Source organism: Mustelus asterias, chromosome 7 (assembly GCF_964213995.1).
Source record: "Mustelus asterias chromosome 7, sMusAst1.hap1.1, whole genome shotgun sequence".
In the NCBI taxonomy this organism is placed as follows: Eukaryota; Metazoa; Chordata; class Chondrichthyes; order Carcharhiniformes; family Triakidae; genus Mustelus; species Mustelus asterias.
The window spans coordinates 80356600-80375676 of NC_135807.1; the positions used below are offsets into that span (position 1 = coordinate 80356600).

The window sequence follows — 19077 nt, forward strand, 5'->3', positions numbered from 1 at the left end:
TTTGAAAATGGCTGAGCTTTGTGGCATGACTCTGGTAGAGTCCAAGTCTCACATGCATGCAGCAGAGTGGGTAGGATTTATTGCTCTACAGATTTTCAGTTAGGACAGCAGACTTGCTCTTCTGCATTCCCAGACTGATGTCCCATGACTGCCGAAGGCAACACTTGCTTTGGCAATTCTTGCATGTGTTTCATCATTAATATAGATAGCATGAGAGGGTGTGCTGCTGAAGTAAGCGAACTTATTCACTGCTAACACGTTCCAATCACTGAAACTTTGGGCTCAAGATTGGACTTTCCTGGAGAAGGCTGGTACATTACTTCAGTTTTCCCCATGCTGACTTTAAGGCCAAGGAGAACAAGTCCATGCTACATTGCATACCCAGTTCTGACCTAACAGCCAGCGCGCAATTATCAGCAAGTAGGAAATTGCAAAGTTTGTAGTTGAAGTCTTTGGTCATTGCGTGGAGTGATCCGAGATTGAGCAGCTTTCTGCTCAAGTGATTTCGGATTTAGATGCCAGTATCACCATCATGAAAGGCATCAGACAGTATTGAGGAGAAAAACATGCTGAAGAGGTTTGGTGCTAGCATACAGCCTTATTTAACTCCCTTAGTGACGGAGAATGGATCAGAAGATTTAGCATCCACCACATGCATCTACGTGGAACCGTTAAATCATTGTGATTAATTTCTCAGGGCAACCAAATTTCTCCATCATCTTCCTAAGGCTGACTGTGTTAAAAGCCTTGGTCAAGAAAACAAGCATGGTGTTTATTTATTAGTGTCACAAGTAGGCTTACATTAACACTGCAACAAAATTACTGTGAAAATCCCCTAGTCGCCACATTCCAGCACCTGTTTGGGTATACCGAGTGAGGATTTAGCAAGGCCAATACACCTAACCAGCACATCATTTGGACTGTGGGAGAAAACTGGAGCACCCGGAGGAAACCTACATGGACACGGGGAGAACGTGTCAACTCCGCACAGACAGTGACCAAAGCCAGAAATCAAACTCGGGTCCCTGGCGCTGTGGGGCAGCAGTGCTAGCCACTGTGCCAGTTAGAGGGTCATGTTCTGATCTTGGCCTTTCCTAAGGAGGCATCAAACAGCAAACACCATATCAGTGGTTCTTCAACCTTTTCTGAAATCACATCAATGCTCTCCCAGCAGATCGTGGTTGGAATGTTGCATTATGAGCAATACCATGGTATTGCAGACAAAGGGGTTAAAAACGTAAAAGGATGTGATACGGTTAAGTGATAGTTATAGAGGGTCCTATAATTAAATCAGTCTTTTCTGCAGGCACAGCAAGATACCTCTTCACACAGGTAACAAACATGGGAAAGGACATGGATATGGTAGAGAAAATTGTAGCAAGGGAAGGTGAGCAAATCTGAAATTATTGTTCACACAGGAACCAATAACATAGGAAATGACAGGACGCAGACTTGCAACAGGAGTTTGATGAATATGCTATTAGATTAAAAGCTGGACACCTCTTGGATTTATCTGGAGAAGTTAAGTCAATCAATGAAAAGGAGCAATTCACATGATAATATTTCTGGGACAGGGAAATTCATACAAAAGGACAATCATCACTTAAAAACAAGTACAAATATCCACACAGGGAAAATAACATAGAGCTTAAACAAAGGTGGTTGAAGGGCAAATCTTAGAACAAAGTGAGGAAGAATTAAAAGTATAATCAAAGAACAATGCAGTCTAAAATAAACTGGCAGGGCAAGTATAGAGATATACACTTTAGTACAAGTAGACTTCCCACTTAGACATGATGGAGAGGCTTATGATCTCAAATTACCCCTCGAGTGATGCTATGGGGAGCTCCTTGCACCTGATAGACCCAACCATCGTTGGCAAGGTGGCAGGGAGGTGCCAAAGTGCAGTCCAAAAGTCCCCAACAGCAGTACAGACAAAGGAAGACTGTGTCTCACCAGCTATGAAGGATACAGTGGCAAGGTCGTCCCAGTCATTATGGTTTGGCACTTCACCAAAATCTAATGAGCAACCCATCAAGATTGTATGGACAATGATGATGCCCCAGGCTCCCATGTTAAATAAAGTCAAGTGCAAGGCTCCACCAGGATGAATTCGCCAAGTTTGCGGCGATGGAAAATTTGTGACAGAGACAGTGGGAGGCCCTAGTCAAGAACCTGCACACAGGCAACAGATGCATGAAGGTCTTTGGACTTCAGTGTTGGGACAAAGGTATTTTTGGGCAGTAGCATTTGTGACTGCACAATCCTCTTTAGGATACTCTCTGCTCACCCCAAAAGGGGAACAGGACTAGAAAACGTGCCCTCAAAAAGGTTGTCCTATTTTCTGCCACCTGGGAAAATACCCTGCGGGTGAGCTCTCCTGCTGACAAAGTGCTCAGCATAATTTCATTGTAACAGACATTCTCTTCTGCCAGGATAAAACACAAAACTACATGAAGCCATCCAAGGTCGAAGCACTGACACCTCCTCAGTTATGTCATCCATTGTTCAGAACAAAGAAAATGATATCTGTATCACTTGATCCATGCAGACGGGTTGGTGTCAACTAAGCAAATCATCGACTAGTTTGATAACATCCTCCCAGCACCAAGACATTGCAAGGCCGAAAGTTCCAAGAGGAAAATGATCAATGTTTCAGCCCTAAGCACCGAACAGAAAGAGGAATTCGGAGTACAGCTCACAACAAATTGGAAAATCTTCACACATTCAACCTTTTAAAAAATGTGTTCATGGAATGTTGGCGTTGCTGGCTGGACCAGCATTTATTGCCCATCGCTGAGGGCATCTAAGAGTCAACCACATTGCTGTGGGTCTGGAGTCACATGTCGGCCAGACCAGGTAAAGACGGCAGATTTCATTCTCTAAAGAACATTAGTGAACCAGATGGGTTTTTACAGCAATCAACAATAGTTTCATGATCATTATTAGACTTTTAATTCCAGATTTTTTTAATTGAATTCTGATTTCACCATCTGCTGCAGTGGGATTCGAACCTGGGTCCCCAGAGCATTAGCCTGGGTCTCTGAATTACTAGTCCGGGTCTCTGAATTACTAGTCCAATGACAATACCACTACGTCACGTCTCAAATCCAGAACAGTGGGATCAAAATAAGTCAGCTTTAGAAATACCTAGACTCACAGACAATTGGGTTTGAGCAGTCATCATGAAGGCTGGTTCAATGAGAATGTTAGAATCATAGATTCACGACAGTGCAGAAGGAGGCCATTCGGCTATCGAGCCTGCACCAACAATAATCCCACCCAGGCCCTATCTCCTTAGCTCCATGTATTTATCCTGTTAGCTTCCCTAACACTAAGGGACAATTTAGCATTGTCAATCACCTATCCTGCACATCTTTGGAGTATGGTGGAAACCGGAGCACCTGGAGGAAACACACAGACATGGGGAGAACGTGCAAACTCCACAGACAGTCACCCGAGGCTGGAATTGAACTTGGGTCCCTGGCGCTGTGAGGCAGCAGTGCTAACCACTGTGACATCGCACCATCCATTTTGAAATAGGGGACCTTATGGAACAAAATGAGCAGCTTTCATTGCCGTTTCAGGGTGATAAACTTTAAATCTGATTTCCACTTACGTGGCACAGTATCAAGTTTCATTCAATAACACTTCCTAAATGCCTTGGGAAGTTTTACTACTTTAGAAGTGTTTAAAAATGTAATGGGTTGTTGTTGGAAACGTTTGAAAACAAACACATGAATTGTAAACCTAATATGCTGTCAATAGAACAATATAAATCATTAACCTTAGGGATGGTGATAAATTAAAAGACATGACTGCAAGACAGGGTAAAGACTATTGAGGTTTGAATGAGATGGCATTGATGAAGCATGGAGGATTCTTTTTATTCTTTCATACGATGTGAGCATCACTGGCAAGGGCAGGATTTGTTGTTCATCACCAATTGCCTTCAAACTGAATGCCTTGTTAGGTCACTTCAGAGGGCAGTTAAGAACCAACCAAATTGCTTTGGGTCTGGAATCATATGTAGGCCAAGCAAGGTAAGCTGGCAGATTTCCTTCCCTAAAAGGACATTTATGAACCAAATGAGTTCTGACAATCACTGATGATAGTTTCATGGTCAGCATTACTGATGTATTATCCAACACTGAACATTTACTGAGCTTTCAAAATTCCAGATTTAGTAAATTAGTTGAATTTAAATTCCACCAATGCTATGGTGAAATTTGAATCCGTATTGCCAGAGCGTTAGCCGGGGCCTCTGGTCACTCGATCGCAGACAGGCTAACATTGCCCCTTGGTGAGAGGATCAGAATATGAATGAGGATTTCCATGGCTGTTCTGGTTAGGAATTGGACAATATTATTAAATGGAAATAAGTTGCCTTGATGATGAGTAATGTGAGGGTTTGAAGTTCAGCTCTAAAAGGAACAAGGTGCAAAGGCTGCACAAGATCTTGTTCAGACCGAGCAATAGTTTCAGGGAAAGGAGAGTAAGTAGTATAGGAAATTAGTTTACGCTGCAAGTCAAAAACAATGGCTTCAACATGCAGTCGGAGAAATTTGAACTGTCTGCAACTTGATATTAGAAGTACAGCCTGGGAGCACATTGGTGGTTGTATGGTTAAGGGAACTGTTAGAAAAACGCAGAAGGATTTCACCAGTGTACATAAGGGAAATGATCCTCTGTCTACATCCTGAGGAAGAGGTACGGGTCAATGGGTAGATTTCCATTTATTGGTTAATTTATTTGTAATCAATATTTCAAACAATATTCTATACAATCTCTAAGAAAAACAGAAAAGCAGAATTTCTTTTTTTAAAAGGCACAAAACTTTTAAATGTTGATTTTCAGAGAGAATTAGGAGTTCTCATACATGGAACACAAAAAAGCTTGCAGGTACAGCAGGCAATTGGGAAAACAAATTGCATGCCTTTATTGCAAGGGGGTTGGGTTACAGGAATAGAAAAGCCTTGCTGCAATTGTGCAGAGCTTCACTGAGATCACAACTGGAATACTATGTGCCATTTTAGTCTCCATATTTAAAGTATATATTTGCATTGGAGTCAGTATTGCAAAGGCTCATAGATTGATTCTTGGGATTAAAGGGCTGTCCCTTGTCATAGAAACTTATAAAAGTTTGAACAGGGTTAGACAGAGTAGATTCAGAAAGAATGCTCCCAATGGTCGGGGAGTCGAGAACTAGGGGTCACAGTTTGAGGATAAGGGGTAAACCTTTCAGAACTGAGGTGAAGAGAAACTTCTTCACCCAGAGGGTGGTGAATGTGTGGAATTCACTACCACCAAATGTAGTTGAATGTTGTCTGATTTCAAGAAGAAATTAGATAGGGGGGGGGGGGGGGGGGGGGGGAGAAGAGAGAGAGAGAGGGAGAGAGAGAGAGGGAGAGGGAGAGAGAGAGAGAAGAAGAAGAAGGAGAGAGAATCAGAATATTGAATTCAGTGATCAGCCATGATCAAGGTGAGTGACGGAGCAGGCTCGAAGAGCCGAATGGTCTACTCCTACTTCTAGTTTCTATGTAATAACGAACGGCTGAGTAAACTGAGTCCATGTTCTCTGATGTTCAGAAGAATGGGAGATGACCTTGTTGAAACATTCAAGATTATGAATGAGTTTGACAGGGTAGATATTGAGATGCTGTTTCTCCTGGCTGGGTATAGAACATTTTTGTTCTCACAGGGAATCAAGGGAGATGGGAGTAGGCAGAAAAGTGAAGTTGAAGCCCAAGTTCAGCCATGACCATATTAAATGATAGAGCAGACTTGATGGGCTATATGATCTTCTGCTCTTATTTTTTCTGTAAAACAGCAGCAAACGACATAATCACTGATGTGAAAATTAAAAAATGCTTTGAAAAGATCCTACACATGAACTACATATTACATTTGTTATCCCCATGTTTGAAATTCTAGGCCCAATTTATGTATCAAATAAACTCAATCACCTATTAACTTATATTACCTTCACACTGCATGTGGTATGGGTGTAGCATGAAATAATAAATGCGCACAAGTACCATTAATAAAATAAACTAAAAGAAATTGGTCATAGATTCCATATCTTCACTGGCTGGAGTGCTAAACTCACCAAGGCTCCTTAGACAGCATCTTCCAAACCTACAACCATTATAATCTAGAACAGGGGTCTCCAAACTACGGCCCGCGGGCCACATCCGGCCTGCAGTGGGCCGCTTCTGGATCGGAGTTTGGAGACCGCTGATCTAGAAGGACAAGGACAGCAGACACATGGACACACCACCAACTGGATGTTCCCCTCCAAGTCACTCACCATCTTGACTTGGAAATATATCATCCGCTGTCACTGGGTCAAAATCCTGGAACTCTAACAGCGCTGTGGGTGTACCTACACCACATGGACTGCAGCAGTTCAAGGCAGCACACACCACCACCTTCGGGGGCAATTAGAGATGAGCAATAAATGCTGGCCTAGCCATCAACATCCACATTCCATGACTGAATAAAATAACTTTAAAAAATGCTGGATGTTTGCAGTACTCTTCCTTCTATTTAAAAGGGAAATATATAATTTGCTTACAATTATTAAATATCATACCTGAAGCAAAACAGAGCTCTGTAAAAATGGGAAATCTGACCTTCCAATTTCAGTGAGTGGTAATAAAATATGTCAAAAGAATTGATATTTTTATACAGTGGCAAAGAATGCAGTCTCTAAATTACAATATGCATGGACATTCTCCAAATTCATTTATGAAATATAAGAATCAAAATACAGCTGGAAGTATAGCACCCAAATATAATCATCGATATAGCTACAACTTATCTATGTCTCACATGTTATTTTATAAAATGACCTCTTATAAAGCACAACAAGGAGGAAATAAAAACATACCTCAAAAACTTTTACCAACTCCTCATCTAAGTATTTATAAAAAGTGACTGCCTATTGTACAAAGTCATACTTTATTGTACTGAAACTCTTGCTTTCACATCAGAAATCACTTCCATGAACTGAACCTGAAACGGCTGTTCTTTTATATTACAAAAAAGCTGAATCAAGTGTATAAACACCACAGCTGCCAAAAGTTTAATGGTATCACTATTACTGTTTTTGTGCAAAAAAAAACCTTGAAATTCCTAAATCTGAAAACCTAAAATTAGTAAGTGCAAGTTGGAATTAAGGACTTGTTTAAAATAAAAACTCCAGCCATCCTTTCCCCTACAATAAAAACTGCAAGCACCACCCTTGTGAAAACCAAACATGGAAAGTGAGCCCTGATACAATAGAATCATAGATTCCCTACAGTGCAGGAGGCGGCCATTTGGCCCATCGAGCCTGCACTGACCACAAACCCACCCATCCCCACTTATTTACCCTGCTAACCCCCTGACACTAAGGGGCAAATCAACCTAATCCGCATATCTTTGGACTGTGGGAGGAAACTGGAGTACCCGGAGGAAATCCATGCAGACACAAGGAGGTAATGTGCAGACTCCACACAGACAGTGACCCAAGCCGGGGATTGAACACGGGTCCCTGGCGTTGTGAGACAGCAGTGCTAACCACTGTGCCACCATACCGCAATTCTCTAGAAACAATGTGCTCTTATTAATAGAGAAGCTTATTTTAGAAAATTCTAGTCTACAGGTTTAATAAAATTGTATACAACTCTGCAAAACTATGCACAGGTCCAAACAAATCACAGGCACATGCGTCAGTATTCTGATGATGAATGTTCAAATCTGTCTTGCACTTAAATTTGTAATAATCTTGCCAATAAAGATAATTAAAATAAATAATTTGTGCTCATTCAACAGTTTATAAAGCTTCAGCAGATTAAGAGACGTCACTTGTAAAAGTTTATCTGAATTGCAAATATTAGAAAATTGTAACTCAAACTTTCTATTAAACCCTTTTGAACATTGAAAAATTCTAAAATGGATGTTTCTTAAATCTTTGTGTAACATGCTGATATAGAACAATCAATTATACATTAGTTACTTGAATCTGTCACGAACAAGAATGAATGAGCACTCAACTATGAAATGTTCAGAGTAAGAATGGACTTGTAAAGGGAAGGCTATGTTGACTTAAACAGTTGATTTTTGAGCAAGTATCTAGATGGTGACTAGATTAGCAAAAAATGAAAAAAATCATGGTACTGGCTGTAAGAATAGATAAAAGGAATGTCTTCGGATTACTGGGTTGTAATATTGGTACTTGGGATATCAGATTTTCACCATGTTTTTAATATTTTGAATGAAGGGAATTGTTACCTCAGTTTATATTTGACACCTAGTTAGGAAGCATAGTAAGATGTGTGAATAGAAATAGCAGGCACACTGAGTGGCCCAAATGATGGCAAACGGAGTGCAATGTGAAGTCATCTACTATGGCTCTGAGAAAAAAATCAGAAGATTTTAACAGAGAGAGACTAGGAGCTGACAAGGAGTGAAGGAATTTGGATGTCCACTCACACAAATCATGATAAACTTGTTCACAGCACAAAAAAGTAATCAAGATGACTAATGGAATTCTAGCCCTAATCTGAACAATGTTGCCATTTAAAAGTGAATGAGTGATGCTTCAGCTCTTCAGAACAATGGCAAGACCCAATCTGGAGATCAGCTTTGGGCACCAAATTTCAGGAAAGGTATCCTGGCCTTGGAAGTCATACAGTGTAGGTTCACCACAACACCACCAGGGATAAATTCAGAAGCTTGCATAAACACGACTTGCATCCTAGAGTATAGAACATCGAGAGTACAACAATCAGGTTCATAAATAATAAAGGGATTCGATAGGGCAGAAGCAGAGAACCTATAACCTATGTCTGCTGTGGGGAGGATCCAGAAAGAACAAAGAGAACAAAGAACAAAAAAAATTACAGCACAGGAACAGGCCCTTTGGCCCTCCAAGCCTGCACCGACCATGCTGCCTGACTGAACTAAAACCCCCTAACCTTCCGGAGACCATATCCCTCTATTCCCATCCTATTCATGTATTTGTCCAGACACCCCTTAAAACTCACTATCATATCTGCTTCCACTACCTCCCAAGGCAGCGAGTTCTAGGCACCCACCACTCTCTGTGTAAAAAAACTTGCCTTGTACATCACCTTTAAACCTAGTAATTGACTCTTCCACCTTGGGAAAAGCTTCTGACTATCCACTCTATCCCTGCCCCTCATAATCTTGTAAACTTCTATCAGGTCGCCCCTCAACCTCATCGTTCCAGTGAGAACAAACCAAGTTTCTCCAATCTCTCCTCATAGCTAATGCCCTCCATACCAGGCAACATCCTGGGAAATCTTTTCTGTACCCTCTCCAAAACCTCCACATCTTTCTAGTAATGTGGCAACCAAAATTGAACACTATATTCCAAGTGCAGCCTAACTAAGGTTCGATCAAGCTGCAACTTGACTTGCCAATTTTTAAACTCAATGCCCCGGCCAATGAAGGCAAGCATGCCGTATGCCTTCTTGACTACCTTCTCCACCTGCGTTGCCACTTTCAGTGACCTGTGTACCTGTACACCCAGATCCCTCTGCCTATCAATACTCTTAAGGGTTCTGCCACTGTATATTTCGTATCTGTATTAGAATGAGAGAGCATAATCTTAAATTCAGAATTAGGCTACTCAGGAGTGAAATGAGGATGAGTTTGGTACACTCCACAAAATGCTGAAAATACTGGGTCAAGTGAAATTTTCAAGGCCAAGATCAATGGATCATTTATTTGTTGGGTAACATTATCAAATGAAATGGAATATAACATATTAAATGGAGTTGAGGCAGCTATGATTTAGCTGAATGGCAGACTGGGTTTGACAGGCTGAATGGTATATTCTTTTCCTGTGTTCTCATGTGCCCATGATCATTGTAAAATACAATTCAAGGCCAGAATCAGAATGGTCAGTTTAAAATGGTACTACTGTTAAAAGTTATTTAAGTTCTCAAAATTATATACAAACATTTCAAAAATAATAAGTCAATGCTGAATCTCAGACTGCATCATCTCACTTTTAACAGTGGATTTGTGAGCTTTAACTGAAAAGAAATGTACCAAACACCATTTCATTTTCTTATTTTGCTAATGGCAGCAACCCAAATCACTCAGGTAACACTGTTAGCAGTTAAGACAACTAGCACATTGGGATATACTAGCAAATAAAAATCTAATTTATGCAAAAATAAACTCTGGCTGCAAATTGAAAGCAAGGAAAATTAACTAATTTATCATGGAAGAGAAATCTTGATACTCAACAGCCTTAATTGATGCCAAGAAACCAAAATCTTTTCTGTATTATAACTGATCCACACACTTTCTTAGCAGATTTACAATTGATTTGAAGAACTAAACCAAATACACAAAGTTTGGGGAGAACTGAAAAAAACTAAGAGGAGCAGAGAGTGTACAAGAGATCAGCAGGTAACATAAAATAGAACCTAAAACATATTTGATGTATGGGGAGGACCGATTGGGGACCAAAGGAAGCTGATCTTCTGGAGGCAGAGGGTTTGGTTAAAGTACTAAATGACCACTAGTTTTAACCCACTGTTCCTAAAGAAGATGCTGCCATTGCAACATTAATTGAGCAGGTAGAGAAATTAGAATAGGACAAAAAACAAAAGGCCAGCAATATGAAATTCACATGTCCGAGCCAGGATGCACCCAGAAGTTTCTATTGGAACCAAGGTTGGAAATTGAGGCGTCTCTGGCCATGATCTTCCAATTCTCCTTAGATACGGGAGTGCGGCCAGAAGATTTACCACTATTCAGATAAAGGGAGGGGGTTAAACTGGGCGAATACAAGCCAACTAGCCCATTGTCAGTGGTGGGGAAACTTTTGAAAACAATAATGAGATAAAATTAATTGCCATTTGGAAAAATGAGAGTCAATAAATGAAAGTCAACACAGATTTATTGAGAGCAAATAATGACTAACTCAAGTTTGTTCTTTGATGAAGTAAAGGAGCAGATTGACGGAAGTAATGTGGATGGTTACATGGAATTGATTCTTATAAGGCCTTTGTCAAAGTATCACATAATAGACTTTTTACAAAAATTGAAGTCCTTAGGATTAAAGAGGCAGAAATTTCATTAATACGAAATTGGTTAAGGGACAGAAAGTAGTGATTACTTGTTCTCAACTGGATGGAAATGTGTAGTTTAGATATATAAGACACATACATTGGTCTCAACTTGGCTATGAGTTCAAAATTTTCAGATAAACCAAACTCAAGTGTAGTAAATAGTGAGGAGCATAGTACAGGTCTTCAGAAAGACACAACAGATAATGTTTAATGCAGAGAAGTGTGAAATAATTAGCTTTGGGCGTGAGGGGAAATAAAAGGAATAAACAAAATGGTACAATTTTTAAAGGAGTTGCAGGGGCAGAGTAACCTGAGAGCATATGTACACAAATTCTTTGAAGGTGACAGGGTAAGTTGAAAATGCTTTTAATGGCAGACAGCATTTTATAAATAGAGGCATAGAGTACAAAAGCAAGGAATTTAGGCTAAACATTTACAAGTCAGTGGTTGAAATATTGAGGTCAATAGTGGGCACTGCACTTTAAGAAGGATTCAAGACCTAGAGAGGTGTAGAGGTGATTTATAGAATGGTAACAGAGATGAACATTCTAGTTATGTGGAGAAACTTGGGCTGTTTTTCTTCAACCTGAGAAGGTTAAACAGCAACTTGAAAGATGTGTTTACAATTGCTTTGACAGAGTGAGTGAGAAACAGTTTCTAGTGATAAAAAAGTCAGTAACCAGAGGGGACACTGTCAAAGGTAAAGGTAACGAGAACAATATCCAATAACAATAGGGGGGGGGGGGAAATTATGCAAGTTCTTATTTGAAATGCACTTCCAGAAAGGGTAGTGGAAATAGACTCTAGAACAACTTTCAAAAGAAAATTAGATAAATATTTAAAGTTGAAAAGTTTGCATGGATATATAGAAAGAGCAGGCAAGTGTGAATATGTGGGTAGCTCTTTGAAAGAGCTGACATAAAAACAGTGGATGAATGGCATCCTTCACTAAATGTTTTAAGGTCATATAATGCCAAATGTTTCTTGGCTCATCTACAAAAGCACTGATATTTCACAGCCCTTTGCTTCTATTACACTAAAAATTAAAGCAAAGTGCTGAAGAGGTTGGAAATTTGAAACAAAAACAGAAAATGTTGGAAAAACTCAGTTGGTATGATACCATCTATGGACACTAAAAATTAAATTGGCTCCTAAAGTTAAATCAGCTACACATGGCTTATTAACCAGTCCCAATGTAGATTGTTGTTTCCATCAAACACTAACTTAGATTGCTGCAATTTCACCCATACAAGTTATTCGTTTTTAAGTAGTACAATTTGATATTTTGTTGAATGAAACTATGGTGAGCAGTTCCTTTCAGCTCATCTGAAATGCAGAAAAAATATCAAAATATTAAAGCAATCACATCTTTTCCTGCACACTGAGCATATGTGTGAGAATTAATTCCAAATTGCATTCAGCTTCTACCAAAGAAAATTAAAGTTTATTATCTGCAAAGGATTTTTAAAAATGCTCATTGGTTATTTGACTTCTTTTAAAGTACAGAACGTACTGAGCTTCCTGACAAGGCTGCATTTGGTCTAGATTCCAGATTCTATTTTCAAATACAGATGTTAAAAAAAAAACTTTGGTTAAGCCAATTTTGTTTAAACTGAAACTAAGTCTGGTTTAATTCAAAGCCTTGAAAATAATGACTAACAAATGGTCATTACCAAAGACAGTAGAATACTTTAATGACTGCATTGGACATTTTAGTCAAATAGTTAATCCGCCGAAACAATGCATCAAATTCCAATATAGGTGACACGGTGGCACAGCGGTTAACACTGCTGCCTCATGGCGCCAGGTACCCGGGTTCAACTGCCAGCTTGGATCACTGTGCGGAGTCTGCACTTTCCCCCCGTGGCTACGTGGGTTTCCTCCAGGTGCTCTGGTTTCCTCTCAGTCCGAAAGATGTGCATGTCAGGTGCATTGGCCATGCTAAATTCTCCCTCAGTGTACCCAAACAGGCGCTGGTGTGGCAACTAGGGGGTTTTCACAGTAACTTCATTGCAGTGTAAGCTTACTTGTGACATTAATAAATAAACTTTAAAACAATATGGTTTCTATTTTTCGATCAACTATAACATGCTTACATGTAAGGTTTCAGAAACTCTCAGATGCTTCAAATGCATAGGAAAGTGGAGGATAGAGCTCCTCCATTCAACTAGATCATGATTGATCACCTTATTGCCATTTTCCCACTATGCCCATTTCCCTTGGTATCTTCAATATCTAGAAAGCTATTGATCTTTATCCTGAATATACACAATGACTGAGCCTCCATAACCCTCCGAGGTAAAGAATTCCAAAGATTCACCATCCTCAAAGTGAAGAAAATCTTCCTTATCTCAGTCCTAAATAGCCTAATTCTTATTCAGAGACTGTGTTCCCTGGTTCTAGACTGCCCATCCAGGGATAACATCCTTCCATCTGATGAAGGGTCATCCTGACTCGAAATGTTGGTTTTATTCTCTCTCCGCAGATGTCAGACCTGCTGAGTTTTTCCAGCATTTTCTGTTTTTGTTTCAGATTCCAGCATCTGCAGTATTTTGCCTTTATCCTTCCTCCACCTACCCCGAAAGAATTTTCTATGCTTCAATGAGATCATCACTCATTCTTCTAAACTCTATAGAATATAGGCCCAGTCTCCTTAATATTTCCTCATAAGACAATCCCACTATCTCAAAGATCAGTGCACCTCCGCTGCATTCCCTCTATGGCAAGTATATTAGGTATGAGATCCAATACACCAGGTGCAGTCTCTCCAAGGCTCTGCACAATTGCAGCAAAACTTCCTTACTCTTGTACTCAAATCCTCTTGTAATAAAGGTCAATATAGCATATGCCTACCTAACTGCATTCTGCACCTGCGTGTTAGCTTTCAGTGATTTATCAACAAGGATACCTGGCCCCTTTGGACATCAACACTTCCCAATCTCTCTCCATTTAAGAAATACTCTGCAATTGTTATAAATTCATATTCCTAAGTAGTTTTGTGTCATCAGCAAACTCGGAAATATTACATTTGGTCCCCACATCCAAAACATCGGTATACATTGTGAACAGCTGGGGCTCAAGCACTGACACTTGCAGCACCCCACTAATCACAGCCTTCCAACCTGAGAACGATCTGCTCTGTTTTCTATCCTTTGACCAATTATAATGCAACAACTACCTAACAAATCAAAATAATTTTCTTTACGACTGAACCAATGCCAACTATCTTTTATGACACTAGGTCTGAATATTCAAATGAAATATTTGTACCATACCCCTGTAAACTTTCTAAATTAATAGGATTGTGGACTCCATTTTCTTTCAATTATAGTTTTGTAACTGACTGCATAAGTACAACAGCTTTAATAATATGTTCCTTCCAAGAAATTTGTACAGTCAGCATTATATACTAAAATTGATGATCGTTTGCAAGATCATTTCTGCATCACAAGAAATTTTTATAATACAAATGACTCTATATACTCCATTGCAAGATTCTGCAAGTTAAGTATTTCAGTACTGAAAATTCAACTCATGACTTACATATGGTCCATATGGAACTGAAACTGATCAAAAATTTCAAGTCCCAGGAAAAACAGGTGCACAAAGGCGTTACAAGTTATAGCGTTGAGTATATAGAGTTCTAAACCATTTGGTAAGGTGGAGAGTTAATGTGATTAAACAATGTTCAAGAGGCATCAGGATAGATACATAAATAGACAGGGAATAAAGGAATATGGACCACTTAGAGGCAGGAAAATATTAAATGAGAGAGACATCTGTGTTGACACAGACTTGGTGAACCGAAGGGCCTGTTCTATACTGCAATGTTCTTTTAACCATGAATAGTACATACAAATCACAAGAACTGAAGCATATCAGAGTTACTTCTACAAATAATCAGACATTACTAAACTCCCAAGTCTCGGTAAACAAACATACTACCTGGACCATACCCGATTTTTTGAAATGGGACATTACAACCACATTGCAAAAACACTGACCATATATAACCACTTCGCGATACAGTCACATTAGAACCTACTTGAAAGTCTGTCACATCATGCAGTATCTTAGAGCCACAAAATAAAAATTGCTTCATATTTTGTATGATTCTCAAATTTCCAGAAATCTATTCAAAATTAGTAGCATTCTTAAAATAGTCATTGTACAAACTCAGCTTTATTGAACAGACAGATGTTTTTTTTTAAATCACTAGTTTGATTTCTATCCAGCAAATTATATACAAATATAAATAATCCATTAATGATTTATGTTATTTAAAATCAGTCCAAACCAGTGAGTATTTTGCAACATTCTTAAATATGGCTTCATCTTAAAACATACATGAATTATCCAACTAAGTGTACATATGCTGTTCATGTCTTGATAATCAAATGACCCTCAGTTCCAGTAAAAGTGTCAAGATCTTTTTCAAATGTACCTGCCTTATACCTTTTTTTCACAAATGAAATAGATTAAAATAGACAAATATCAGTACATACTGTGTAATTGAATTTTGTACACTCTTCTCATTTAAAGTCATTCCTGGAGGTGGGTCATTTTGCAAAGCCATTAGCTCCTTCTGTAATCTCTTCTAATAGAGAAAATGCATAAGATAGTTAGAAAAAGTGCGTAACTATAATATTGTGCACATTGAGTTATAACTATCAAAAGTAATTCCCCGCTTCTATGAAGGATCAGTTGCAATTGATTATCCACTTTAAAGTTAACATAATTGAATATAATTGCGCAGTGTACCATGCAAAATTTCATTCACTTTTATATCTTCCCGAATTAATGCTGTAGCTATTCTTTTCATGAACTTAACTATTGATTAATACCAATTGCCATAATCTATACAATTGTTGTTAGACTCATACAAGAGATCAAATTTGGTAGTGTTAAACATATTATTGGTAGTGTTAAACATATATATATAAAAGTTTGCGCCAACTTACTCAATTACAGCTTTCAAAAGGGATATGAATAAAAAAAACAAGGATGTGAAATATAACACCGGTTTTCATTTACTGGGCTGATGAAAGTTTAACTGAGAAAACAAACACACATGAGGCGCCAGTCCACACTTGTTCTCCATTGTTACTTGTCCGTTTATAAGTTTGGAAGTTCGGTAAATTATAAGTTTACTGATGCGAGGTTACGCCTGCTTAATCACAAGACCTTACCCTTGACAGGTCACTCTCACACCGGCAAGGGGAAGTAAGAAAGAAAAACAAAGCTCCGGTCCTGAAATTGAAATCGATTAGATTGGAGCAACTTCTCAAGTCGTAAAAGGAATGAGGATGGCAGAGGCGAGTCCGCAGCCTCGCTTGTCCCTGCGGGGGCCTCGCTCGGCAGGTGTCGTTGGCACCTGTAACCTTCACAGGATGCGAGATCACCTGTACGCATGGAAACCGGGGGCAGACACAGACGTCTGAGCCCAACTCTCCCCGACGGGTCACTCTGTCGCCCTCCCACTCCCGAGCCTCATCATCGTGAGTCTGACATCAGCACCCACCGAAAGCCGCCAGCCTCTGGTTTTGCCACCGCGGTTTCAGCAGCCGCACGCACACACACCGGGAAAACACATCTGTAAATGTACACAAATACCAGCGGGCCGCGCAGCTAGGATCCTGGCTTCACTTCAGGCCCTCGCCCAGGAGACGGAGGGGGGGGCTATCAAGGTGCTGGGAATCACCTGGCCCGTTCCCCCTCCGCCGCGGCGACAACACGATCAAAGAAAGAAAGCAACAACAACAAGACCGGTGCAGCGCCGCCCGGCAGCTCAGACTCTCACCTGCATTGACGCCATGATGGAACCCCCTCCCCCCCCCACCACCCCTGGCCCCGCGCAACGTCACTGCGTCATGACGACACCCACGGGGAGGGGGCGGGGCTGGAGCAGCTGCGCGCGCCACAATCCGACACACTCAGATCATTGTCAGCAGAGCCCCATCAGAGCGCAGCACTGAACACAATACCCACTGTACTGAACACAATACACACTGTACTGAACACAATACCCACTGTACTGAACATAATACCCACTGTACTGAACATAATACCCACTGTACTGAACACAACATCCACTGTACTGAACACAATATCCACTGTACTGAACACAATACCCACTGTACTGAACATAATACCCACTGTACTGAACACAATACCCACTGTACTGAACACAATACACACTGTACTGAACACAATACCCACTGTACTGAACATAATACCCACTGTACTGAACATAATACCCACTGTACTGAACACAACATCCACTGTACTGAACACAATACCCACTGTACTGAACAAAATACCCACTGTACTGAACACAATATCCACTGTACTGAACACAATACCCACTGTACTGAACATAATACCCACTGTACTGAACACAATACCCACTGTACTGAACATAATACCCACTGTACTGAACACAACATCCACTGTACTGAACACAATATCCACTGTACTGAATACAATACCCACTGTACTGAACATAATACCCACTGTATTGAACACAATACCCACTGTACTGAACACAACACCCACTGTACAGAACACAACATCCACTGTACTGAACACAATATCCACTGTACTGAACACAATACCCACTGTACTGAACATAATACCCACTGTACTGAACACAATACCCACTGTACTGAACATAATACCCACTGTACTGAACACAACATCCACTGTACTGAACACAATATCCACTGTACTGAATACAATACCCACTGTACTGAACATAATACCCACTGTACTGAACACAATACCCACTGTACTGAACACAACATCCACTGTACTGAACACAATATCCACTGTCTGAACACAATACCCACTGTACTGAACATAATACCCACTGTATTGAACACAATACCCACTGTACTGAACACAACACCCACTGTACAGAACACAATACCCACAGTACTGAACATAATACCCACTGTACTGAACACAACATGCACTGTACTGAACACAATACCCACTGTACTGAACACAATACCCACTGTACTGAACACAATACCCACTGTACTGAACACAACACCCACTGTACTGAACACAATACCCACTGTACTGAACATAATACCCACTGTACTGAACACAACATCCACTGTACTGAACACAATATCCACTGTACTGAACATAATACCCACTGTACTGAACATAATACCCACTGTACTGAACATAATACCCACTGTACTGAACACAACATCCACTGTACTGAACACAATATCCACTGTACTGAACACAATACCCACTGTACTGAACATAATACCCACTGTACTGAACACAATACCCACTGTACTGAACACAATACACACTGTACTGAACACAATACCCACTGTACTGAACATAATACCCACTGTACTGAACATAATACCCACTGTACTGAACACAACATCCACTGTACTGAACACAATACCCACTGTACTGAACATAATACCCACTGTACTGAACATAATACCCACTGTATTGAACACAATACCCACTGTACTGAACACAACACCCACTGTACAGAACACAATACCCACAGTACTGAACATAATACCCACTGTACTGAACACAACATGCACTGTACTGAACACAATACCCACTGTACTGAACACAATACCCACTGTACTGAACACAATACCCACTGTACTGAACACAACACCCACTGTACTGAACACAATACCCACTGTACTGAACATAATACCCACTGTACTGAACACAACATCCACTGTACTGAACACAATATCCACTGTACTGAACATAATACCCACTGTACTGAACATAATACCCACTGTACTGAACATAATACCCACTGTACTGAACACAACATCCACTGTACTGAACACAATATCCACTGTACTGAACACAATACCCACTGTACTGAACATAATACCCACTGTACTGAACACAATACCCACTGTACTGAACACAATACACACTGTACTGAACACAATACCCACTGTACTGAACATAATACCCA

The 19077-nt window shown here is 40.1% G+C and overlaps 1 protein-coding gene across 4 annotated transcripts in view; it reads right to left on the minus strand.

Annotated features, from left to right (window-relative positions):
* ube2wb (ubiquitin conjugating enzyme E2 Wb) overlaps window positions 1-16971 on the minus strand; it is a 61919-nt gene extending 44948 nt beyond the window's left edge. For 2 of the 4 annotated variants that reach the window (XR_013498340.1, XM_078216320.1), the window contains exons 1-2: window positions 16897-16971; window positions 15602-15693 (exon numbers count right to left, since the gene is read on the minus strand). Coding sequence is in view for 3 of the 4 variants with exons in the window: in XM_078216320.1 (XP_078072446.1) it covers window positions 15602-15693; window positions 16897-16911 (107 nt within the window). In the remaining variant the exon portion in view is untranslated. Of the gene's footprint in view, window positions 1-15601; window positions 15694-16617 lie in introns of all 4 variants that reach the window. The other 2 variants (XM_078216321.1, XM_078216322.1) reach the window with 2 other exon arrangements.
* Between the last annotated feature and the right edge of the window lie 2106 nt (window positions 16972-19077).